The sequence below is a fragment of the Ursus americanus genome, chromosome 8, assembly GCF_024610735.1.
Source record: "Ursus americanus isolate L20-20 chromosome 8, mUrsAme1.1.p, whole genome shotgun sequence".
In the NCBI taxonomy this organism is placed as follows: Eukaryota; Metazoa; Chordata; class Mammalia; order Carnivora; family Ursidae; genus Ursus; species Ursus americanus.
In genome coordinates this window covers 52478259-52505455 of record NC_142134.1, presented here as the reverse complement: position 1 = coordinate 52505455, position 27197 = coordinate 52478259, and the positions used below count along the sequence as shown (strand labels likewise).

The window sequence follows — 27197 nt, the reverse complement described above, 5'->3', positions numbered from 1 at the left end:
GGATTATTTAAGCAAAATTCCCAATGTGCCAATTCTTATTCAACCTATTCCTCTTCCAGTCACAGAACAAATGAGGGAAAATGACCTAAATAGGAAGATAACCCTGAGTTCTTTCTACTTGCTTAGGACATTCCTCTTGTACAGATGCCCTTTCTGTAACAGGGTCCCTGTCCAAGCTGCCCGACATCCCCACGTGGGCTCACCACAGATGCAGGTACCTAGAAGGGAGGCAGGGAATCAGGGATGTGACAGGAGTTAAGTCAGAATGGGGGTCTGACTGCTAGAGAAAGGATGAAGACTTAGAGCAGTCCGAACGAGCTGATGCATTTGTCTTTCACCTTTTACAGCCTGCTTTCCTTGACAGTCTCTGTTACAGAGGCTACATGACCTTCCTCACGGACTTGCTGTGAGGTGTCAGTGAGTGGATTCTTCCAAACCCATGATCAGGCACGTGGTAGCTATTTAGCAGGTGTGATCTAAAGCCCCGCCTCTTTATTGCTTTACCACCCTTAAACCCCTTAAGTTCCAGAATTATCTCACTTGCTGCTGCCCGTTCCACTCCTATTTCCAACTCTAACCTACAGTGATAAGAAGAAAAAAGTCCTGGTGAAACAAAATCCACACAAGAGACTGTGTGAGAGCCAGGCTTTCCCTACCCCAACCTGCGGGCAGCTGTTTGCTTTTATCCAAAGTCAGATCTCCCTGCTAGGTTGGAATCTTAGGTGGTTGGGTACGATATCCACGGGGAGTATGGCGCCCACAGGAGTGAGTTCCTCTTGTAAGTAACACCAGACACTCCTTGTGCAAGTAGGGCAAGCTCGGCAGGGAAGGGGAAGGCGGGCTTGTGGTGCAGAGCCTTCCCCACCGCGCAGGGCACAGAGGAGGGGGCGCCCAGGCCCCTGGACTCCAGCCCAGAGTGCCAGGCACTTGGTTGGATTTGGTCACTCACCATATCCTAGCATATTCCCACTGCGGCCTACTCTGCTCCTCCTCTTCAGGGAATCTGACAGAAACATTGTTTCTGTGGTGCACATACGTGAAAATCTGTAACTATTCAGATCTTCTGTAGGAAAAATCTGCACAGAATTTCTGTACAGAAAATTTGTAACTGTGACCGCTGTTCCTCTTTAAAGTGCTTGCATTTACTGCAGGTTCCCTTCATATGTGCATTTTCTCAACCAAGTTTTCCGCACTGTGGGCACGGTAAGGAAGTGACTGACATTATACAGTAGAATTGGGAGAGGTGACCTGTTCCTTACAAACGCCCTCATACAACAGCCTTGTACCCCATCACTCTCTAAAGGCCCATTAAGGATGACGTGATATATTACAGGAAGTTCATAAATAGGTGGGTGTGGTAGTTAAATGCACGGACTCTGAAGACAAACAGACCTGGATTTAAGATTAGTAATAACAACTAATATTTTTGTGCTGAGTACTCCTATATATCAGGTATCTCTTAATTCTTATAGCAGCCCAGAGATAAATACTCATATATTTTTTTAAAGTAAACTTTAGGCCCATACTGGGGCTCAGACTGATAACCCTGAGATCAAGAGTCACACATCCTACTGACGGAGCCAGCCGGGCACCCCCAGCAAATACTCCTGTTATTGGCCATTTTGTACATGAAGAAACTAAGATTAGAAAAGATAAGTAATTTGTCCAAGATCACACAGCCAGAAAATGGCATCTGTGGTCTGAGCCTAGGGTGGCCTCCTCCAGAGCCCTCACTTTGATCGGAGGCCCAGTTTCACCGTTTATGAAACAGGTGCAGTGCTGCCTACCGTGTAGCTTGTTACGTGAACACGCAACGGGACGATGTGTGTGAAGCGTGTGGTACAGTGCCTGCCATGTGATAAGCCCTCCGGAAATGGTTACCTGTTTAAAAAAAATTCTGCCCCCAGTCCAGTGGCACTGGTGTGCACATCTGCACAAACCAGGTCAGTGTGACACAGTGGTTAGAAGCATAGACCGGGGGCCAGACTGCCCGCCTGCTGGGTCCAAGCCCTGGCTCGTCAGCTTACTCGCTGTGTGACTTTGGGCACATTTCTTTGTGCCTGAGCTGCCTGGGCTGCAAAATGAGCATAAGAATGCCTTTCTTGGGGGCGCCTGGGGGGCTCAGTCGGTTAAGTGTCTGCCTTCAGCTCAGGTTATGATCTCGGGATCCTGGGATTGAGCCCGTGTCAGGCTACTGACTTCAGCTCAGGTCATGATCTCAGGTCCTGGGATCGAGCCCCAATTAAGCTCCCTGCAGGAGCCCGCTTCTCCCTCTCCCTCTGCCCCTCCCCCCACTCGTGTGGGCACGCGTTCTCTCACGCACGCTCTCTCTCACTCTCAAATAAAATCTTCAAAAAAGAATGCCTATCTTGTACAATATGAGGTTAGAATTAAATGAGGATGCATATAAATAATTAGCACAATGCCTGATAAGTAGCACTATCTAATAGAAATATAATTAGAACCACATATAATTTTAAATTTTCTGCTAGCCACATTTTTCTACAAGAAGATAAAAAGAAACAGGTGAAATTAATGTTAATGTATTCAACCCAATATTATTCAGTATGTAATCAATATAAAAAATGACTGGGCTGTTTTACCCTCTTTTTCGTACTGGCGCCCTGAGATCTAGTGGATAGTTTAAACTTAGATCTCAGTCAGACCAGACACATTTCAGTGTTCACATAGCCACATGTGGCTGTGAATAGTGGCTACTATATTGGACAGCACAGCTCTATAGTATTGTTCTTTGCAAGAATCTTACATTTCATACTTATTTTGAGAGCAAGATGGGGTAGGGAGGAGGCGGGTATCTCTCAGCTTCACATTCAGGGCATATATAAGCCTGTCTGCTGAGGTCCCTGGAATATGTGCATTGATTTTTTTTTAATAGCTTATATCAGTAACAGTATGTTTTATATTTATTGGAATGCATTCTAGAGAAGTTTTGGAAATAAAACAGACCCAGTGGAATTTATTTGATTTTCAAATATGTACGAATTAATCTGTTTCTTCTCTAGCTGGAGCATTTCTTTTTTTTTTAATATTTTTTTATTATATTATGTTAGTCACCATACAGTACATCCCTGGCTTTTGATGTAAAGTTCGATGATTCATTAGTTGCGTATAACACCCAGTGCACCATGCAATACATGCCCTCCCTACCACCCATCACCGGCCTATCCCATTCCCCCATCCCCCTCCCCTCTGAAGCCCTCAGTTTCTCAGAGTCCATAGTCTCTCATGCTTCATTCCCCCTTCTGATTACCCCCCCTTTCTTTATCTCTTTCTTCTCCTACCGATCATCCTAGTTCTTATGTTCCATAGATGAGAGAAACCATATGATAATTGTCTTTCTCTGCTTGACTTACTTCATTTAGCATTATCTCCTCCAGTGCCGTCCATTTTGCAGCAAATGTTGAGAACTCGTTCTTTCTGATAGCTGAGTAATATTCCATTGTATATATGGACCACAACTTCTTAATCCAGCCATCTGTTGAAGGGCATCTCGGCTCCTTCCACAGTTTGGCTATTGTGGACAATGCTGCTATGAACATTGGGGTGCATATGGCCCTTCTCTTCCTACGTCTGTATCTTCGGGGTAAATACCCAGTAGTGCAATGGCTGGGTCATAGGGTAGCTCAATTTTTAACTTTTTAAGGGACCTCCACACTGTTTTCCAGAGTGGCTGTACCAACTTGCATTCCCACCAACAATGTAGGAGGGATCCCCTTTCTCCACATCCTCTCCAACAGTTGTTGTTTCTTGTCTTGTTGATTTTTGCCATTCTAACTGGCATAAGGTGGTATCTTAGCGTGGTTTTGATTTGAAATCATTAGCCATCAGGGAAATTCAAATCAAAACCTCACTAGCTGGAGCATTTTTATACCAGGTAGTGAACATTTTCTGAACACAAGTGTGTTCGTAGCTTAAATTTCTGTTGTCTTCAGCAGCTTCAACCTTTTTTTTTTCTTAAGCTGAAGCCTTGTGTCCAAACTTGTCGTTTTTCCTGAAAACGCACCAAGTTTTACATAAAAGCCTTGATTTGCCATACAAACCATAGGTTTTGTTTTGTTTTGTTTTTCAAGCCAGATCTGGTAGAGGAATCTGGTTGGGAAAGCTATGCCAGCCAAGGCAACAAACAGGCTCCTACCAAGACCAGCGATGACAATTTCAGTACAGACTTGGGACAAACCTGTAAATCCTGTTTTGTAGGTGAATGATGCTACCTATGAGATTCCAGACTTTTCACCAGCCATTAAAGGAGTTCTTTGGGAAAACTGGCCGATGGATAAAGGCGTGTTTATCGCTTATGATGACGATAAGGTGTACACTTATGTCTTTCACAAGGATACCATACAAGGTACTTAATCACTCTTTTGTGCATTTGTTGGTAAATAAATTTCTGTGACAATGATATTAAAGCATTCCTTTCTGATTTGTGTGCTGAGGATCCGCTTTTCACATTAAGATGTCTGTTTTCACATCTAGGATCCAAGGTGGTTTTGGCTGGAGGCACCAAAGTGCCCTTCTCTCATAGACCTTTGCTGTTGTACAACGGGGAGCTGACCTGCCAGACACAGAGTGGGAAAATAAACCCCATCTGCCTGGGCACCCACAAGTTCCTCGGCAGTTTAAAAGATGTGGGGCCCAAGGAGATGCGGCAAATGCTGACGCAAGCTTTAATGCTCCAACGGTAGGGCTCCGAACACTTCTCGGGAGCTTCTCGTTTGCTCTTGTGATTTTAAAGGTCAAATCCTAAAGTAAATGGAGAGAATAGTATTCGCCTTGTTTACAGGATTAGCGTGAGGCTCAGATAAGATACTGGGAGGAGAATGTGGGTAATTCTGAAGGAAGTACTGTTGTCCTAAGCCCTTCAGAACAAAGATATTTCTCACCACCCAAATAGCACACTTATTGTGAAATCCTGATAAGCCTAATTATTTCAACTAAGTTTGGTTTTGCCTTGCTTGGGATTTCCTTTTTCTGCTTTTTCTTCTTACCCGGTACGGCCGCTATGAGTCTTCCTTGGTGGTTCTGACTATGTCTTAAAAGTTGTTGCTGTTCCTCGGGGTCCCTTGAGCCCCCTTTTCTCTCCTCTAATTATTCTTCCTGGATGCATCTCCTCTGCTTACGTGGCTTCAGTAGCATTGATAAGAGGCTGACTCCAGAACGTCCACCTTCACTTAAACCTGTATTTACCACTGCCTACCAGTCGTGTGTTTGGGAGTCCATGAGCTCCTCACACTTGCTCTGTTTACAGCAACTCATCTTCCCCAGCCCCCTCTTTCCCCCAGTCCTAATCCCACATGCACATGTCCCAGTACACATACCAACACTTATGCACACCCACACACCAGCCCCTTTTCTCCCCGCACCCCCCCTCACCTCCCCCCTCCCCCCTCCATACTCTCCCGCTAACTCAGGCCCTCACTCGGAATAAAGTGTAAATGTAACCTCTCCCCGACTGCTCTGTCTGCCGATAGCCTCATGACGGTCTCATCTGTTTGCCACGCTTGGAAATACCAGTCTGATCCTCTCACTCCCCTGCCGGAGATCTTTCCCAGTGCCTTGAGGAAGAAATCCCTCCTCCCTGGGGACCTCAGCATGCCATCCTAGACACTTGCTTTAATACCAGCCTCAACCGTCCCTTCGTCCGCTCCCTCTCTGTTCCGCTGGCTGCTTGAACGTGGTTCTTTTCCTCATTCTTTGCCTTGGCACATACAGCCTTCTCTTCCTGGAATGCCCGTCCTCTGCGTCTGTCTGCAATAACTCCGTATTCTTCACACTTGCCTGAGCCCTCTCCTGCTCCGGGATGCCTTCCCTGCAGTCCCCTCACCCCTGGCAGCCTGGGTTGGGGGCCTTCCTGGTGGATTGGTTGCCTCAGGGCTGTAGACACAGTGGTTTAGAGCACTTTCCCCCCTACACTGCGTGATGGTCTTGGGAGGCCTCTAAGCCTCACTTTTCCTCAACCGTAAAGGAGAAATGACAATATTCCTTGGTGGATAGGGTTGTTAGGGTAATCCAGTGAGAGAATGTATGCAAAGCGTTTGGCACAGATTCACGGATTGGAAGCACTCAGTTACCTCTGTCACACAGTGTCATGTCTTCCACCTTCCCCAGTCGTGACCACATGTAGGACAGTGACCGTGTGTTTGATCTCTGTATCCTGGTTCCAAGCATAGTTTCTGGCACAAAATAGGTGCTCAGAATAAATGCGTATTGCGTGGGAAAATGCGTAGGTGACTAGATGGAAAGATGTAATACGTTCACTGATGTATCAATCCCACAGAAAGTTTAATTGGCATTTTTGGTCATGTTTTAAACCAGAGGTCGGCAACCTTTTTCTGTTATGGACCAAATGGTGAGCATTTCAGGCTTTAAAAGCCATGGGATTGCTGTCACATCTACCCCCGTCAGCTATTGTAACACAAAAGCAGCCAAGACAATCCATAAAAAATTGGGCTGAGTGGCCTTGTTGCAGTGAGACTTGAGTCATGGAAGCAGACAGCTGACTGGATTTGGCATGTCGGCCATAGTTTGCCGGCCCCTGTTATAAACTTCCAAATAGGTAGGAGTAGAGTACTATTAGACTTACGGGAGAACAGACATACTTTTCACCTGTGTGTGAAGTAAACCCAAAAAAAAAAACAAAAAGAGTTAGTTGTTAATGAGGGAGAGTAGTTACACAGAGTAGATTTAGGTTAGTAAAAGAAATTCAAGAAAAAAACATTTTTAAAAAAGATTTTATTTATTTATTTGAGAGAGAGAGAGATAGTGAGAGAGAACACGAGCAGGGGGGAGAGGGAGAAGCAACTCACCACTGAACAGGGAGCCCAATGCAGAACTTGATCCCAGGACTCTGGGATCATGACCTGAGAGCCAAAGGCAAACGCTTAACTGACTGAGCCATCCAGATGCCCAAGAAAAAAATATTTATACAATAAAGGAAGAAAAGTTTATGTAGTTTTTCATAACTTGGAAATGATTACAGATAAAGAAATGTTTTGCAAAATTTAAGACCTAACATTAAATTATATATAACCTGAAAATTGCCAGCTAGGGGGCAAGTAGGGCTCCCTGATTAAACCGATATATTCAAATGGTAGGTTTTCTGATGCTTGGGACTTGTGCAAGGTTCTGAACGATCGCGCTGCCTGGGATGAGCTGGCCAGAGCTTGTCTCCATCACATGGAAGTAGAGTTTGCAGTCCGCGTCTATCGGACAATCGGGAATGTTGGCATGGTGATGTCCTTGGAACAGATAAAGGTAAACAGAATCTCATGAGAATTACTACATTAAGGTTTAAGTGGTACTTATTCAATCATTTTAAGTTTCTGCGGTTGATCTTACCTAACTCATCAGCAAGTTAATTGATAGAAACTTACCACTTCCTACTAAGCAAAGACTTTAAAAAAGAAAAAATGAAACCCTTGTATTTCTTCTCATAAAAACTGCTTTTATTTGTAGGGAATAGAAGACTACAATCTTCTGGCAGGGCATCTTGCCATGTTTACTAGTGATTTCAACCTGGCTCAGGACCTGTATCTTGCGTCCAGCTGTCCTATTGCTGCCCTGGAGGTATGGCAGCAGGCAAGGGCGGGAAGACCATGCAAAGGGGGGGATCCCCTGTGTATAGTTAAAATTTCTTAGCACTGGAAACCACATGCCTTCCCCCTCCTGGAATGTAGACATTTCAGCTTTAAGACCCCTGAGTATTCATTAACTTCAAAAATACTTTAATTCTGTGTTCGGTGGAACCATAAAAGGCATGTTATTGTAAGGTTACCAAATAATTTCAAGTCTCACTGTGTCCAAAGAGAACAGATTATGTAATTTACAAAAACTCATGCATGTGGAAACAGCCACGGTTTATCGAGAGTCCAAATGTGCCAGGCACTTTTCTAAGCACTTGACATATTTTAACTCATTTAACCCTCACAATAATCCCAAGAGATAGTTATTTTCTCTATTGCCAAATGGGGAAACTGAGGTACATGTATCTTTTACTTGACATATGAGGTTCTCTTGTGTATTGAGAGGTGGACTGAGGACCTTAGTTTCCCAGAGGTGAGCATTTCAGGGGAAGGACTAGAACGGAGGGAAGGACCTAGCTCAGTGCAAGGGCGCAGTGGCTATGTAATGGAATAGCAGTTAAGAACAGGGACTTTAGGGTTAGACATGTCTGGCTTCAGATACCAGCTCTGCGTTACCCTGGACAAGTTATTTAATCTTCCTCTGTCCTGGGTCCCATTTCTTTAAAGTGGGGGTAACAATATGTGGCCAACAGAGTTGTTGTAAAGATTTAGAAATGAGGCTAGATCTTCTGGGACAGTGCCTGATCAATAGTAAAGATGCTGGGCGCCTGGGTGGCTTAGTCGGTTAAGCGGCTGCCTTTGGCTCAGGTCATGGGATCAAGTCCCACATCGGGCTCCTTACTTATTGGGGAGCCTGCTTCTTCCTCTGCAACCTCCCCCCCCGGCCCGTGTGTGCTCTCTCTCTGACAAATAAGTAAAATCTTTTAAAAAATAGTAAAACCACAAAGTGGTAGCTACTGTCATTAATATTATCCTACCTCACATCAGCATTTCCACAACTACACAGAGGAGGTGTTTTGAAAACATACTTGCTATTAGTTCTCCAACTTCGTTTTTTCATATTGTTCTACAGCAAATTTTCATTTTTAAATTTTAAGTGAACTGAATTTTGTTTTAACAAAAAAATTCAATTTTATATTATTTGCAATAATTGAGGACACTCTGAGAGATTTTCAGAACTTGGTCTGGCACACATTGAAGGAGGAATATGGTTGCGATATGAAGGCAAAAATGTCACCTTAACTCTTCTGCATTTAGCTGTGAACACTTGGCCATGTGCTACCAGATTTGTAAAGGATTTGAGGTGATGACTTCCCCGTAGAGAGAGGTGATTGCACCTGTCATTTCTTTAACCTCACTTTGAAGGCTGAGGAGTTAGCTAGGTAAAGAGGTCAGAGGCACAGCCCTACCGCTCAGCTCTGCCAGGTACTAGCAGTCTAACTTTGTATATAAAACTAGCCTCTCTCTGCCTCAGTTCCTGGATCTTTAAAAGGGGTACAAGAAAAGTTCCTTGCAAAAGGCCCAATTAGGAAAAGTAAACAAGCTAATGCCCTTGAATAGTACCTGGCAAAGAATAGCACTTGAAAAATGTTAGTTGTTATGAATTCTTTACAAAGTGTGAATAAAGTGAGGAAGAACTCTAAAGATTCTTTAGCGGTTAGTTTATGTCTGGCATTGTGTACCAGATGCAGGTAGAAGACCGCAGGAGCCAGGAAGAAAGACACAGTCACATTTTATGTTTGTTTGCTGTTATTCGTGTTGTGATACAGCTGCAGATTTTCTCAGGAAATAACCTCCATTCCCCCCCCTTTTTTTTTTAATATTTTACTTATTTAGTTGTCAGAGAGAGAAAACACAAGCAGGGGGGAGGAGGGGCAGAGGGAGGGGGAGAAGCAGGCTCCCCATTGAGAAGGGAGCCCAATGTAGGACTCGATCCCAGGACCTTGGGATCATGACCTGAGCCGAAGGCAGACGCTTAACCAACTGAGCCACTGAGCCGTCCCACATCAATTCCTATAGTAAAATATTGCTCATTTTTTTATTATCTCCCCCCCTAATAAGAAAAATTAATCTTAATTGATTGGCTTGATTTTAATTCAGTCTAATTTTTTCCCATTGGTAAAAATTAAATACTAAAGAATAATGTTTTGTGAGGTAGGATTGAGTTTTGGAGGACCACAGACCATTGTAATGGTAAGATGTATTTGCTCTCCAAGACCCAGTTTTACCCCTGTGGGAGCTTTGTCACTCCCCCCAAGAATGTACGCTCCAGTCATGTATTATCCTTGCCAAGGTGTCAAGTTCCACTTTTTAAACAAAAAGCTTTTTTGATCACTTCTGGTAAAACTAGCACTGTGTGGTGACTGTGCAGAGGGATTTGTTCATTTGAAAGTAAGGTGTCTCTCTTGCCGATAGATGAGAAGGGACTTACAGCACTGGGACAGTGCCCTGCAACTGGCAAAGCGGTTAGCCCCAGACCAGATACCGTTTATATCAAAAGAATACGCTATTCAGCTTGAGTTCACGTAAGTCCTTCTCTTTACGTTCTTCGGTCAGTCACTAACTGCTGAATATCTTCAATTCCAAACTTCACTGGAAGGCCCTCCATTAATTGTAAGGAGTAGAAAGCTGTATTATTTGTACTTCCAAAAAGATGTCTTCTCTCACTAGTGAAGGCTTGTCCAGGCCTTCATGCACTTTGCTTTTCAGCATCAAAATGGAAGTCGGGGTGTAAGCCTTTCCTACACTGAGAGTCTGGACTCTGTTTTGAGTCACACTTGGCCAACAACAGTTGTACGTAGCGTCGGGGTGACAGACTGCTTTTCACAGCCTGTGTTCATGGTCTTGACGTTTTTGAACACTTTGAGGATTTGCAGTGTAATTTCAAGTCCTATTAAAAAAAAACAACACAGAATTTGGTCTACATCTTCTGTTTGCTTTAAATTATAGTTTTTCTCTCTTCAAATCGAATTACATATGGATAAAAATGAGGGTTGAAAGTTAAGCCAGAAGCTCTTGAGTAATAATCTTTCATGTTGCATGAATAGGCTTCACACATCTCTCCTACCTTGGGCAACAATCTCTCCCAAGAGCTTTAGAGTTTTCTGGTGCTCGTCATTGCTTGACAGTCTTAATGGTCAGTAGTCTTAACTGACAGACTATAGATTTTTATTTCATTGCTGCATAAAAGCGTGAGATTAGAAGCATTCAAGATCCAGTTTAAAGTTACAGGCGGCCATGGTCAGTGTGACCAATGCGAATACCTATAGAGACGATTCAAGTGAGTAATTTGCTTGCAAATCAAGTTCACACAGGTATGTACAATAACAACTCTATCACAACTGGACAATTTCTTTTGACATTTATTATACATTTCAATTTCAAAAATAGTGAAATGTGGAAAAGTATTGGCCTTTGAACAAAGAAAATATGGTTCTAACGGTTTTTTAAAAGTATTTTTTATATGGTTCCACTTTATTTTCAGCAGACTTTGGATTCATTGAGAGTATTGACACCCAAATTATAGCTGTAGAAATCATTCTATCAAAAGTAGTCTTTCATTTCTAATCATTCTGTCTTATTTGAAATTTTACATTTTACAAATAAAAACTTTTTAGAGTTTTATTTCTTTTGTAGTCAACCTCAATTTAAATTTGTCACACATCTGCCCCTTAGAAAGTAACTCCATAGGGGCACCTGGCTGGCTCAGTTGGTAGAGCATGCAACTCTTGATCTTAGGGTTATGAGTTCAAGTCCCATGTTGGGTGTAGAGATTATTTAAAAATAAAATCTTATTTAAAAAAAAGTAACTTCATATATTAAAAAGGACAAATTACAATCTTAGTGCATAACATATGGGCCAAGGTCTCCCAGTGCCTTGGCCCTCCATCTCTATCCTGAGAGTGACAGGGTCTTAGAGCACAAAGCCTCTGTGCTGAAGGGAAGAGGGTCGTTACATTGGGAGATGACCCACCATATCCTCCCAGACCACAGACACCCTAGTAAACCCTTGGACCATGGAGAAGACGTTTATTTTCTCTTTTTTGGAGGAAATCGAAGCTTTTGTGGCAAACTCTCAAACTTTGTCTTATTATAATCGGGTGAGCTGAAGCCAGTTGAAAGCCAGTGCTTTGTTGTTGATATTTTTTAAAACTTCCAACACTTTCTAGCCACCAATTCCCAAAACTTTCACGGCTATTTGGACTCTGATCTAGACAGACACCCCAGTCCCCAACAATCAAGAGTTTCCTTTGTAGTAATAGTAACTAAGTAGGTAGGTCTCATCATCATCGAATACCGCGGTAGCCATCCGCTCTGATTTTGACACCTAAGGCCCCAGACCTCTGCTTAATTCCACGTCTGTTTCATATGCATCCAAGACCTTGATTAGGTCAAAGCGGAACCAGTCTGTCACCTGTGGGGAGGATTTAGTTCTCTAGTCTGAGAGTAGACTAACCAGCTGGATCCATATGAGAGTTCCAAAATAAAATAATTATAAAGTGAGTAAGCTAAAATAATGTAAAAATAAAGTGCTCAGAAATTTTAACTCAGCCTCTCCTAACTGGGCTTGCCCAAGGAAAACCTCAGGCTCCTGATGGAGGAACTGTTACTCCTGTTGTCAGGAAACATCCCCTGTGTTGACATAATTGGGTCCAAATATTAGAAATTTCCACTTAGAAACCCTTGTGACCATGAAGCCTGGGCTGTCCAAAACAAAGTTCTCAGTCAGCAGAACACATTCCTTGTACACCAGCAGGTGAGGAAACTGAGTGGGGCTTAGAGAGGTTGGATAACTAACGTCAGCTGATCAGGCGGAGCTCGGATAATGCCATTTTCAGAGGAAGGTGGATCTCCACATGTGTCTTAGCCAAACATCACAGGATTCCTTCTGTCCCAGATAATCAAAACAAGATAAGAAATAGGTCTTCTGGATATGCAGATCCATGTTAGCATCAGTTATGGGAGTATTATTATTATTTATATTCTGTATAATACTTTTTATCTCAGTAAGGACAGGGCCCTCAATATTGTAATCCTAAGCGTGTTCCTTCATTTCTACCCTCATCCTTTCAATACATATTCTAACAAATATTGGGCCTTTGGAAAATACATTCATTTTTATGGTCACATGATTGTCATATAGTGCCCTAAAAGAGATCATCAAAAGTGGCCTATTCAGAAGACACGAACAAACATGTTTCCAAAGAACATATACAGATGGCCAGCAGACACGTGAAAAGGACTCAGCATCACTCATCATCACGGAAATGCAAATCAAAACCACAAACAGATATCATCTCACATCTGTCAGAATAGCTAAAGTCAAAAACACAAGAAACAGCAAGTGTTGGTGAGGATGTGGAGAAAAAGGAACCCTCGTGCATTGTTGGTGGGAATGCAAGCTGGTGCAGCCACCATGAAAAATAGTGTGGAGGTTCCTCAAGAAATTAAAAATAGAATTATCATATGATCCAGTAATCCCACTACTGGGTATTTACTCCAAAAAAACAAAAACGCTAACTCAAAAGGATGCACGCAATCCTACATTGACTGCAGCGTTATTTACAAGAGCCAAGATATGGAGGCAGCCCAAGTGTCCATCGATAGATGAATAGATAAAGAAGATGTGGTGTGTGTACACAATGGGATATTACTTGGCCATAAAAAAGAGGGCAGTCTTGCCATTTGCAATTACTCGGGTGGATCTAGAGGGTATAATGCTAAGTGAAATTAAGTCAGTCAGAGAAAAACAAATACTATGTGATTTTACTCATGTGGAATTTAAGAAACAGAATAAATGAAGAAAAAAGACAAAAAACCATAATCTTAAAAATAGAGAACAAACTGGTGGTTGCCAGAGGGGAAGTGGGGGGGGATGTGAAATGGGTGAAAGGAATTAACAGTACACTTATGATGAGCACTGAGGAGCGTATAGAATAGTTGAATCATTGTACCTGAAACTAACATAACCCTGTGTCTTATACTTGAATTTAAAAAATATATTTTTTTTAACACAAAGATTTCCCCCCCAAAAGTGGCCCATCACATTTAATGTAGCTCCCAAAAATGCCTAACATACTACAAAGTAAGTACTCTACAGTCTAGCATAATCCAGCTTTATAATTGTTATTTTTTTGAGAGAGAGGGACTGCGTGCACTAGTCGGTAGGGGGAGAAGGAGCAGAGGGAGAGCGGGGAGGGAAAATATTAAGCAGGCTCCATACTCAGCTTGGAGCCTGAAATGGGGCTCAGTCTCATGACCCAAGAGATTATGACCTGAGCCAAAATCAAGAGTCGGATGCTCAACTGACTGAGCCACCCAGACACCCCCATAATTATTTTCAAAGTACCAAATAATAATGAACTGCACTTGAAAAAAAAGCTTATATGTTGTGTATCACATCTTTTCTGAGCTCAAGCAACTCAGTGACAAAGACTATCTTTTAAATCTTGTATATGTAAATAAGATACATATTTATATATTTAAATTCACTCTGATTTTTTTTTCAGGGGTGATTATGTAAATGCTTTGGCTCATTATGAGAAAGGAATAACTGGTGATCATAAGGTAACCTTGAATAAAGATATGTGTAATTATCTTTAGGTTTGTTAGTTTCATTTAAAAAGCCATGGTCTGAATTGCATTTTATTTATTCAATATCTAGTAGGTGAGCTTTTTTTCGGTTTATTAACAACTTTGCAAGGATATAGTTAAATCATTTAAAAACACTTAAAAACTAAAGATGAAAATATTTTTATCAGTCTGAAAAAGTTATATTTTCCTTTGTATGCTAACTGTGAGCATCTTATTAATGTTGGGAGTAAAATTTTTATACCTTCCTACTTACAGGATACGATTTTCACGAGGCTTTTACTTTTACTTTTTTAAAAAGTTTCAGTAACCGTGGTAGAAGTCTGTTCGGCCACTTCATCTGTCACGGTGTATCTTTTATGATGACCCTGGAAAGCTGGACTTTTGCCCACTATTCCAGACCATTCTCCCATCCCAGAATTTTAGCTCAAGAAGCCAAATTTTGTAATACAAATTGAAGTTTTTACGTGATGTCTTGTAAAGATTGAAAATCTTATTTCCTATTTTATATCTAGAATTTTTATTACAGAAGTAATACAATTTCATTACAGTCAATTTAAAAAATCACTGCAGTGTAATGCGAAAAGTGAGTCTGCCATTCTCTCCTCTATCACACGACTCAGTGGTAACCAGTGTTCATAGTTTTATATATTTCCACAGAGAATCTCTTGTAAGCATATACATATGTATGAAATATGGGTTTTTACTGAATATGAAATCATTCATTTCCATTCATTTAGCAAAGATCAACTGAAATCCGTTCCATGACAAGCAGCATTCTGCTTTCTTCATGGTCTTTCAAGTCAATACATACAAATCGATTATAATCTAAGAGTTTCTAATATTCTCTTGTTTAGATGTAGCACAGTTTTTTCATCCACTCCCTTATTGAATTATTATTGTTTTTGCTTTTCTACTATCAAAATACTGCAATGAATATTCTAACTACCTAAGATAGTATTTCTGAAGGCTATAATTCTTATAGATGGGATTTCTAGGTCATAAAATACATGCTTTCAATTTTTTATAATGTCAAGTTGCTCTCCTAAAGAATTTTTAGCAACCCTATAGCTATAGGCCATATGTGAAAGTGTCCATTTCCCCCACATTTCCAACGACATCGAATGTTATCGTTTTATCTCCTCTACCAATTTCATAAGCAAAAAAAAAAAAAAAGATATTTTGTGTGTATTTGATTATTAGTGAAGCTGAGCATGTTTTATTTATTGGCCAATTATATGTCTTTTTATGAATTTCCTAATCATATCCTTTGCCCTTGTAACTCGGGTTTTTGATATTTTCTTTGGCTACATATATTTTAGGTGTTTTTTTTTTTTTTAATCTGTGTTATCAAATACAGCAACCACTATCCACACATGGCTATTTAAATTATTGAAAATCAAATAAAATTTAAAATTCAGAGTTCCTCTGTCACACTGGCCATTTTTCAACTGCTCAAGAGCCACTTGTGACTATTAGCTACCATGTTGGCCCAGGCAGATACAGAACATTTCCATCATCACAGAATGTTCCACTAGCCATGCTGCTTCACATAAAATGCAATCCGACATTATATTTCACTAGTACAGGTTAGTTACGTAAAGTTTTTATGTTATATAAAGTTACATAAAGTTTTTAATGTTCAATCATGTCTGGTGGAGAAACCTTCAATTTGATAAACGGTTTTTTCCTTAATTTTGTTCATAGCATTTATGCTGTGTGTATCAAGCATATTACTTCTTACGTAAAATTTTATACAAAGACGACGTACAAAGATATACAAGGCATTATGACAAGGGGTAGTAAAAATTCATTGTTAAGCGTAAAAGAGCTAGACTTCTTTTTTCTTTTTTTAAAGATTTTATTTAAATTCAAGTTAGTTAACATGTAGTGTATTATTAGTTTCAGGGGAAGAATTAGTGAATCATCAGTTGCATGTAACACCCGGTGTTCATACATCAAGTGCCCTCCTCAATGTCCATCACCAGTTACCCCATCCCCCACCCACCTCCCCTCCTGCAGCTCTCAGTTTGCTCCCTATAGTTAAGAGTCTTTTACAGTTTATCTCCTTGTCTACTTTTATCTTATTTTTCCTTTCCTTCCTCTATGTTCATCAGTTTTATTTCTTTTTTTTTTATTGAGATTTTCCTTAATCTCTTTTTTCTTTTTTTTTTTTTTATATAATAATGATTTTTTATTATATTATGTTAGTCACCATACAGTACATCCCTGGTTTTCGATGTAAGGCTCGATGATTCATTAGTTGTGTATAACACCCAGTGCACCATGCAATATGTGCCCTCCTTACTACCCATCACCGGTCTATCCCATTCCCCCACCCCCTCCCCTCCTGCAGCCCTCAGTTTGCTCCCTATAGTTAAGAGTCTTTTACAGTTTATCTCCTTGTCTACTTTTATCTTATTTTTCCTTTCCTTCCTCTATGTTCATCAGTTTTATTTCTTAAATTCCACATATGAGTAAAATTATATGGTATTTGAAAAGATCTAGACTTCTAAAGAAAAAAATAAAACTTTCTAACAGGTGATTTAAAAAAAAAAAAGAAAGAAAAGGACTCAGTGTTATTTCATCATCTTGAGATTTGCCCGAAAGGATTAATGAAGGTAGTGTTTGGGCTCATTTTAGATTTAAATTGTTTTGCTGAAATACATCAGTTTAACTTACGGTCTGATTTGTTATTTGCCTTATTCCAGGAACATGATGAAGTGTGTCTGGCTGGAGTGGCCCAGATGTCCATAAGAATGGGAGACATACGCCGAGGGGTTAACCAGGCGCTAAAGCATCCCAGCAGGGTCCTTAAAAGAGACTGTGGAGCCATATTGGAGAATATGAAGGTGTGCTTTTTTTCTGCATAAATATTCATGCACTCTTATATATAATAAATTCAGTGTTTTAATAATTTCATATTAATTTAGCAATTTTCAGAAGCAGCCCAGCTGTATGAAAAAGGTCTCTATTATGACAAAGCAGCCTCTGTTTACATCCGCTGTAAGAATTGGTAAGAGTTGCTAAAATTTGTTCTGAGCAAGATGTGGAAATGAATGGGTCCTGGTGGTTTCCCCTATTATTTCCTTGCTGTTCCTTCTGCCTGGACATCCTGTTCCCTCTTCTCTTTATCTCTTTCTTCTTTCTCAATGAGTTCATATTCATAGTCTGCTTTCTAAAGAAAGCATCCTATCAGTTTGGTGTGGGGAAATCCCTAATCAGACAAATGACTAGAGGAAAAAGCCCATTAGTCCCCAAAGAGCTAAAGAACTGCCTTCATTTTCCCCCAGAGAGGGTGGGCAGGGGTGTGGTGTCAGAAGGAAAAGCAGTTACACCTGCTTTTACCTATAGGAGCCAAGATTTCTTTAAAGATCATGATAGCTGCATTTTGAATCCTAAAAACTAACATTTGGTTGTAGGGAGCTACTTTGGGGGTGAATGTAGTGCTGACATTATTCTCCTACACCTACATTCTAGGGCAAAAGTTGGTGAGCTTCTGCCTCGTGTTTCTTCCCCGAAGATTCACTTGCAGTACGCCAAAGCGAAAGAAGCAGATGGAAGGTTTGTATGGTTTCTCAAATTCATACAAATTGAAAGCACTGTGTAAGTTTGATAAATTAACCATCGACCTTTGCAACCTCTATGAGTGGAGGAAGAAAACATCTTTTCCCTTCACCTAGCCTGAAGTGCCAGACTGTTCAGTTTCTCCCATATCATATATACCTCAATTGATCCCTTGTGTATTCAAATATAGGCTACTGTCTCTTTTTATTTGAGAATTAAATGCTAAAAGTTGATATTTTGATATAATACGGCATGAAAACAAAGCGATTGTCCTTTTACTAAGAAGGATAACTTAAAGATGCAGAGAACAAAAACAGTGAAGAAATACGAACTCCACACCTGTGACTGCACAGTGCGAGCCGCAGAACACTGTCAAGATATCGCAATGGATAGTTAATGTCCTAAATATACAAAGATTCTCTGACCTTGATATAAGAAACTCAAAGTCGGAGTCCCAGAGGAGGAGACACAATTATGAAATTGTATTTCATACACACATGAAAAAGCTCTACCTCACTAATAATAATTAAAGCAACAGTCTGTTATTTTAATCTGTCATATCATGAAAGAGTTTAAACTAATCACCGGACTGTCAAAATGCACTCCGTATGCATGACTGATGGAAGTATAACTTCTATAGCCTTTGGAAAGTTATTTGGCAATATATATGGAGAGATTTTTAAAGGTCAATACCCTCTACTTTTAGAAAAGCGACCGTAGGAACCAGAGCTATTCACTAAATGTCTCACTAAATGGAAAGCGCTGGAGAGCTAGTGGGGAACGAAGAGAAGTTCAAGCTCCATCTAGAGGTCGACATGCAAAGATTTCATATGTTACTCTCCGCTGTATCTGTAAATGTGAAATAGTGTGTATTTTCTGTTTTCTAAAATAAGCTTATATTGCTATTATAATCTTCCCACTGAAAAAGAAGTGAGGGAAAAAAAGTAAAGTGTAAAAAATTATATGGGTTCAGATATAATGAGAAAATGCAATTCAGTATTAACATTTTACTGTTAGTTTATCAAACCTCTAAAAAGAACATGTTTTAGTGAGATGATTCCTTGTATTCTTTCTGATGAAGAACAAAGAAGTTCAAGAAAAATAAGCAACCACCATCAGTACAAAATTGTCCCACTATTGACATTTTACCCCAAATGTGACCGTGTTACGAAAGCTTTTCTGGACTAAATATTTCTTATAGATACAAAGAAGCTATTGTGGCTTATGAGAATGCAAAACAGTGGACCAGTGTAATCCGCATCTATCTGGATCACCTCAACAATCCAGAAAAGGCTGTCAGTGTTGTCAGAGAGACCCAGTCTCTGGATGGCGCCAAAATGGTAGCCAGGTAACAGAATGCCTTATTTTTGAACTTCCAAAACCTAGCCTTAAAAGAAAGCCCCCACTTCCCGTCGTCACATAAATAAATTCAAAGGGAATATTGATTCTTCTTAAATTTTTTTGTTAGATTTAAGTGTTTAAATTCGAAGTCTGTTTGTGTGGTCAGCGTGTGAGCGTATGCTTTTCAAATATAAGCGTATAGTGTAGAACTGCAATGTGCCTAATTTTTATCTTTAAATGGCTTCTCGTAGTTGCAAAAAGATTTTATTTTGCAAATGACAAACTTATTTTAAATGAGTCAAGCTGATTAAAGTACTTTGTTTTAGGTTTTTTCTACAGTTGGGTGACTACGGGTCTGCCATCCAATTTCTTGTTATGTCCAAATGTAATAATGAAGCTTTCACACTGGCTCAGCAGCACAACAAAATGGAAATCTATGCAGACATTATTGGTAAATACCGCTGTTTGCCCTAATTTCTCTTAAAGATTTGTATCATAGGAATACTTGAGTCTTATGATCTCAGTATCGTATTGGCATGCCCACACTCCATTAATACATAGACACATGCGTATCTGTATGTTACTTGTCAGATTTCAAGATTCCTACTGTCTTAAAGTGAGATGGAATTATAAGACCATTTTTAAAAATTAAGGTTTTGGGGGGACCTTTAAAAGAGGTCAGATTTCCCAAATTCGGCTGCTTGTCAACCAGTGTTAAAATAAGGTTCCAAAATGAAGGCGACAGAAAACACAAAAGAGTTTTTTAAGAAATATTTTCATGAATTTTTAAAATTGACTTACAAATTAAGATTATGTGATTATACTTTCATGAAGAGTGATATACACAAGATGTGGTTTTCCAGAAGAAAGTCCAAAAGAGAATTTTATGTTCCAAGAACACCTGCTCATAGGTTTTCTTCCCTTGTTTGCAATTATTCTTAGAAACTACTGAAATAATTTCAGATTCTCATTTTATAAGGGCCATACATAACATTATTTGTGGTGGTATTTTGTTGTTTTGTTTTTATTGTGGAAAAATATACATAACATAAATTTACCATTTTAACTGTTTTTACATGTACAGTTCAGTCATATTAAGTACATTCGCATTGTACAACCATCACCACCACCCATCTCCAACAAAACTTTTCCAGCATCCTGAGCTAAAACCCTGTACTCAGTACACAGTATCTCCCCTTTTCCCTCTCCCCCAGCCCCTGGTAGCCACTGTCCTCCTTTCTGTCTCTATAAATTTGACTATTCGTAGTATGTCATGTAAGTGGAGTCATAAAGTATTTGTCCTTTTTTTAAAATTTATTTTTATTTATTTTTATTTTTTATTTTTTTAAGTGGGCTCCCTGCCCAGCATGGAGCCCAGTGTGGCGCTTGAACTCACAACCCTGAGATCAAGACCTGAGCTGAAATCCAGAGCCAATGCTCAGCAGACTGAGCCACCCAGGCGCCCCTGTGTTATTTTGCTTTTTAAAATTCACAACATGACCATAAGAATTAATGATAGGATTTATGAGAAAATTTTTATTTCAGTCTTTAAGGGAACAAATAGGTGAAAGCATCTTCTAATATGTTAGAAAGCCATTCAGATAATTGGAGAAAATAAAAGAGCTAAAGAAAAAAAGGAAATAGAGATAAAAACAACATTAGAATCATTAATGTTTAACTTGACAGATGACATTTCTGTCTTAACACTGCAAATCACCATAGCACTAACGAGTTTTAAGTTTTTCTCATTTCGTAAGGATGTGGCTTATCCTGTGTCTCGTGCACGCGTGTGTGCACACGCACGCACACACACACACACGGTTACTTTTCTCCACCTCTCGTTACCCCCCTTCTCGCATACACTCTCTGTGTACCTTGGGCTGGAGGCCCAGGGCTGTCGTCACACTTTGGTGTGGTAATGGGCCTCCGACTCCCCTGGGTAAATGTAAACAATGATTTGAGGTCCTTCTTCCTCTGCGCTTAACATATTGAAGCTTCAAGCCAAAAGAAAAACAGTAATTATCTTTAAATGGCGTCTATGGCCTACTTGTTATCTCCTTACTTGTCTGACAAATACAGACAGCTGTCTAAACCAGGCATTGCTGAGACAGGGAGATGGATGACATTTGTATTAAGGTTGACCTATGATTGTTCTGAAACTCTAGGCACATCATGACTGCGATTATAGTCCTCCTAGTTGTTCCTGTTTCAGGAAATGAGATTGAGGCTCTTAAAGATGGATAAAAGTCACAAAGGGTGATGTCAAACCACAACCTCGTTTCTCACAGAGCCTCATCATTTCCTGCCCTGATTCCTGTTTAAGAGTTTAAAAGATGGAACAGAGTTGATATTTGGGGTCATGACGGTGAATGTATTTTGTGATGAAAACAAACACTGATATTAACACTGATATTCGCAGTTAAAATTTTTTAATCACCTGTTTTGAGAGCTTATTTTTAAGTTAACAACAAAAGGTAAACAAGTGTTCTCCGATATTTACGGAATGAACTCCTGTTGCAGGTTCTGAAGGTACTACTAATGAAGACTATCAGAGCATCGCCTTGTATTTTGAAGGAGAAAAAAGACATTTTCAGGCTGGAAAATTCTTCTTGCTGTGTGGCCAATATTCACGAGTTAGTATTTCCCAAGAAAATTTACATTGAACTCCACAGGAATGCTTATAGGAAATATTTTTTTAAATTTATTTAAGTAATCTCTATGCCCGATGTGGGGCTCAAACTCACGAGCCCGAGATCAAGAGTCACGTGTTCCACCAACTTAGTCAGCCAGGCACCCCAGAAATATTTTAAAATATATTATGCTTCCAGACACCCAGATCTGAAATCTGAGTTAACTTTAAGTCATTCTCTGTCTCCCACAGCCAATCATTCTTCCCCTGTAGTACCTCTGACATCTGTCCCTTTTCATTCTAACTACCACCAACTTAATTCAAACCTGGCTCACCTCACTCACTATTAGATTATTACAATATTATTTCTATTTTCCCTGTTTTTAGTTTCTGTCCCTGTAACTCATCCTTCATTTTTGTTCCCCAAATGGTACGTACTTCCATTGCTAGAGAGCCATCCAGCAGGGATTTCAGGCTCAAGCATGGGATGCAACTAAGTGAAGCTGGGCACTCGCCATGTGGCAAGTTGGGGACCACTGGGTGGCGCCTCTTTGGTCTGAAGGAAATAGCTTTCCGCTTCCAGAACATTGTTGCCTTTCAGGAGTTGGTCCTACTAATGCCAGATCAGAGGATTTTTCATGAGAAACAGAAGTCTTGGTCTCCCAGTTTTGAAATATGGGCCCAGATATTTGTATAATACCTCGCCTGCCAAAGAAACATGTCTGTGTGTGAACTCTTCCGGCCACCAGTTTACGGTTTCTGGCCACTTAGATAAAGTCCAGACTCCTTATTGGCACTCAAGAGAATTCCCACAAATTGACCAGCAAGCCGAAACTTCCCAGCCAGCTGTTGGCATCCAGCCGTTTCCATTGAAACGGCTTTTTTCCCCCATCCCTGTTCTCTTCTAGATTCCTCTCTGCCCTCTTCCCCACCTACCACGGACCTGTTCATCTTCAAATCCTTTTTCCTGGGTGGCACCTTTGGGATCATCCCCATGTTTAATCAACTTTTCTTCCTCAGAGCACCTATGAAAACAACTGGTCATACTGCCCATTTGTCATTTAAACTTTTATAACCTTCAGTTTCTTCATAGGTGTGGTGTAGTGTTGAGGAATTAGCCAGCTGTGACTTAAAATAATTGGTTCCTTATATTATCATATTACACAGATCTCCCCAGTTAGATTGCGCATAATACAACAAGAGGGACCGTATCGCGTCATTCCTGGGGTTCTCCCCAGCAGCCAGCACGTCTCATGTACGGAGTAGCACGTGGGCAGTAAATGTCTGTCAGACAAACGAATGAAAGAAAATAATTATATCTTCACAATGAAAGAGGGCTTATTTTTCATTCTCCTCTCACCAGGAGTCGGAACTCAGTTCTTCAGAGGGTTCACTGGATCCTTCCATTGTTCAAACTGCACTCAGCCTTTCGCGTGTCTATTTTAAGACCCAGACAATGCACGCCCCTGGCTGAGAGGAAGATACTTTCAGGAGCTATCATTACTTTGAGTGTGTGAGAGCTTTGTTCTTCCCCAGTGGGAAAGCGGTCTGGAAATTTTCAATTGCTATGCAATTCTCATTTCAGGCACTTAAACATTTCCTGAAGTGTCCAAGCTCAGAAGATAATGCGGCAATAGAAATGGCAATTGAAACTGTAAGTAAACTCTGCAATGAGAACTTTCGAGAATGCCAGTATTTTTTAAAACTTTTCGAAGTTTTTAAAAGCATACAAAAGTAGACCAGGTAGTGTAAAAAGTCCCCGTGTGCCTGTCCTCTGATTTCACGGCTATCACCATATGACCAGTCTTACGTTAGTCATACCCCCACCTCTTTCCCTATATCATTTTAAAGCAAACATCATGTCATTTGTTCATGGGTTCAAAATCTGTCTATAAAACATAAGAACCTTTGGGTTTTCTTTGAGGTGTGACTTGCATGCAGTAAAGTGCACAAATCCCAAGCGTATAACTCATTTTTTCATATACATACCCTGGTGTAACCCCTATTGAGATCAAGATATAGAACATTTCCAGCTGCCAGAAGGCTCTCTCATGTTGCCTCCCAGTCAGTGCCCCCAGCCAACGGTAACCACAATTCTGACCTCTATCCTTATAGATTGGTTGTATCTGTCTAGGTATTTCATATAAAGGGAATCATACGTATTTTGTACTATTTTGCGTCCAGTTTCTTCCAGTCAACAGTAAGTCTGTTAATGCATGTGTGTTACTGCATGCAACAATACTTCGGGGTTTTTTTTAAGATTTTTTAATTTATTTTTGAGAGAGTGAGAGAGAAAACACGCACACACGCACATGAGCAGGGAGAGGGGCAGAGAGAGAAGCAGGCTCCCTGGTGAGCAAGGAGGTTGATGCGGGACTCGATCCCAGGACCGTGGGATCATGACCTGAGTCAAAGGCAGACGCTTAACCAACTGAGCCACCCAGGCACCCAGCAATAGTTCATTCTTATTCATGGCTGTGTAGTATTCTTCTGTGTGACTGTACCACAGTTTATTTCTCCATTGTTCCATTAGTGGACATTTGGGTTGTCTCCAGTTTGGGCATATTATGAATAAAGTTGCCATAAATTGGTTCATGTCTTTTGATGGACGTAACACTCTGCCTTCTTGGGTTTATATCCAGGAGTAGAATTATTAGGTCATAAGATACACATATTTTAGCAATAGTAGGTACTGCCAAACATTTTTTTCAAAGTAGTTGTACCAATTTATACTCTACCAGCAGTGTGAAAGAATCTAGTTGCTCTCTTTACTCATACTTACCCGTCTATTTCATTGTAGCTGTTCTGAGAGATCTATAGTGGTACCTCATTATGGTTTTAATCCATTTTTCTCAAGACTGATGATACTGAGCAACTTTTCATAAGTATATTGGCCGTTTGGATATCCTCTTTTCTAAGTGCTTTTTTAATCTTTTTTTAAACTTTTCATTGTATCATCTTATTCTTACTGATTGGTAGGACTTTTTTTTTTATAATTTCTAGATACAAGTCTTTTCATCAAATACATGTATTGTGAAAATTTCTCAAGCTGTGGCTTGCCTTTTTATTCTTCAGTGGTATCTTGATGGAAAGAAATTCTGAATTTTTCAGTATTGCTTGTTGAATTGTGACTTTTTAAAAAAATTTTATTTATTTATTTTTTAATGTTTTTTTATTACATTATGTTAGTCACCATACAGTACATCCCTGGTTTCTGATGCAAGGTTCGATGATTTATTAGTTGCATATAACACCCAGTGCACCATGCAATATGTGCCCTCCTTACTACCCATCATCAGTCTATCCCATTCCCCCACCCCCCTCCCCTCTGAAGCCCTCAGTTTGATAAAAGTCCAACTTACGAATCTTTTCTCTAACGGTTAGTGTTTTTTAGTCCTATTTGAGAAATCATTGCCCATCCCATACGTTTTCTTCTAGAGATTTCATTTTACCTTTCTTATTTAGGCCTGTGCCCATCCTGAATTAACTTTTGTGTATGGTGTGAGGTAGGAGTCAGGAATCTTTTTTTCCCACATGGATATCTGGTTGATCCAGCACCATTTATCAAAAGACCATTTTTTTCCCCACTGAATTACCGTGGAGTGTTTGTCATGGACAAAATGACCATTTTTGTGTGAGTCTGGTGTTGGATTCTGTATTCTGTTCCATTGATTTGTCTCCCCGTACCACTACCACACTCTCTTAATTGTTGTGTTTTATGTATTCTTTATTATAATCTACTTTCTATCTCTGTGGATTTCCCTACTCTAGACATTTCATATAAATGGAACCATACAACATGTGACCTTTGTGTCTGACATCTTTCATTTAGAATGTTTTCAAGGTTCAGCTGTGTGGTAGCATATACTAATACTTCATTCCTTTTTGTGGCTGAATAACATTCCGTATAGGACTCGACCACATCGTGTTTATCCATTCATCAGTTGATAGACATTTGGGTTGTTTCTACTTTCGAGCTTTTATGAGTAATGCTGGTGTTAACATGTGTGTACGAGTTTTTGTGTAGACATGTGTTCTCATTTCTCTTAGGTATATACCTAGGAATTGCTAGGCCATATGTTAGCTCTATGTTTAACATTTTGAGGAACTGCCCAGCTGTTTCCCAAAGCAGCTAAACCATTTTACATTCCCAACATTGCATTGCAATTTCTCTAACAGTCATTTCTTGATGTTACCGAACATCTAGTTAGGATGCAAATTTCCCCATCTATATTTCCCACTAACTGGTAATTAAATCTAGATACTTGATCAGATATAGATTTGATATTTTTAGGAAAATGACTGCTAGATGGTGCCACGTACTTCGTATTTCATCACATCAGTAGACTCAGATCTTTTTTTTTTCTTGTTAGGATTTTGTTTGGGTCTATTTTGGATCTTTTTTAATTTTTTAAATTTAAATTCAATTAATCAACATATAGTGTATTACTAGTTTCAGAGATAGAGGTCAGTGATTCATCAGTCTTATATAACACCCAGTGCTCATTACATCCCGTGCCCTCCTAATGTCCATCACCCAGTTACCCCATCCCCCACCCCCCTCCCCTCCAGCAACCCTCAGTTTGTTTCCTGTGATGAAGAGTCTCTCATGGTTTGTCTCCCTCTCTGATTTCATCTTGTTTTATTTTTCCCTCCCTTCCCCTATGATCCTCTGTTTTGTTTCTTAAATTCTACATATGAGTGAGATCATATAATTGTCTTTCTCTGATTGACTTATTCCGCTTAAGTAGGCTCATATCTTAATCACTCAGGCTGCCTTAACAAACTATCACAGACCAGGTGACTTACAAAACAAATTTATTTCTCACAGCTCTGGAGGCTGAGAAGGCTGAGATCAAGGGACCAGCCTCGATCAGGAACCCCTTGGTTCCTGTTGAGAGCTATTTCCAGGCTGTAGATGGCCACCTTCTTGCTGTGTCCTCACATGGCCTTTCCAGGAGATTTCTCTCCCTTCCTCTTTTTATAACACCACTAATCCCATCATAAGGGCCCCACCCTCATGACCTCATCTAACTCTAATTACTCCCAAAGGCCCTATCTTCAAATATAATCACATTGTGGGGTAGGGCTTCAACATATGAATTTGGGGGGGTACATAAACATTCAGTCTATAATAGCCCATAGCTTGTCATCCCTGTTTTTATGGTGTTAAGATGGGTTACTGGGTGTTGAAGTGGTCAGCCTGGTCCCTGCTTTATAAGGTTTCCCATCAGCCTTTCACCTAATGATTTCAGCAGCCATTAATATTCATTACCTAGATCCATTATTTTATTCGGGGTTGCAAAATGATGATATTTGTCATTCCTTGTGAATTCCACATCAGCTATTTTGTTACACTAAGACAAAGGAAAAGTAGGGTAAATACTTAATTTTTTCCCTTTGTTTACTAGTTTTAAGAATAATGAGTTGGTTCCCTAGCATCCACCAAAGATGACCTCCAGAGGTGC

General features: G+C 40.1%; 1 protein-coding gene across 4 annotated transcripts in view; it reads left to right on the top strand.

Moving 5' to 3' along the window:
• The window catches only part of WDR19 (WD repeat domain 19), a 107380-nt gene that overhangs the window by 54436 nt on the left and 25747 nt on the right, over positions 1–27197 (top strand). For all 4 annotated transcript variants that reach the window (XM_045816375.2, XM_087864206.1, XM_045770535.2 and 1 more), the window contains exons 16-28: positions 4219–4366; positions 4495–4699; positions 7113–7272; positions 7474–7584; positions 10017–10126; positions 14111–14168; positions 16904–17044; positions 17126–17208; positions 17673–17756; positions 18961–19107; positions 19427–19551; positions 21621–21733; positions 23315–23383. In XM_045816375.2, the coding sequence (XP_045672331.1) occupies positions 4219–4366; positions 4495–4699; positions 7113–7272; positions 7474–7584; positions 10017–10126; positions 14111–14168; positions 16904–17044; positions 17126–17208; positions 17673–17756; positions 18961–19107; positions 19427–19551; positions 21621–21733; positions 23315–23383 (1554 nt within the window). The remainder of the gene's footprint in view (positions 1–4218; positions 4367–4494; positions 4700–7112; positions 7273–7473; positions 7585–10016; positions 10127–14110; positions 14169–16903; positions 17045–17125; positions 17209–17672; positions 17757–18960; positions 19108–19426; positions 19552–21620; positions 21734–23314; positions 23384–27197) is intronic.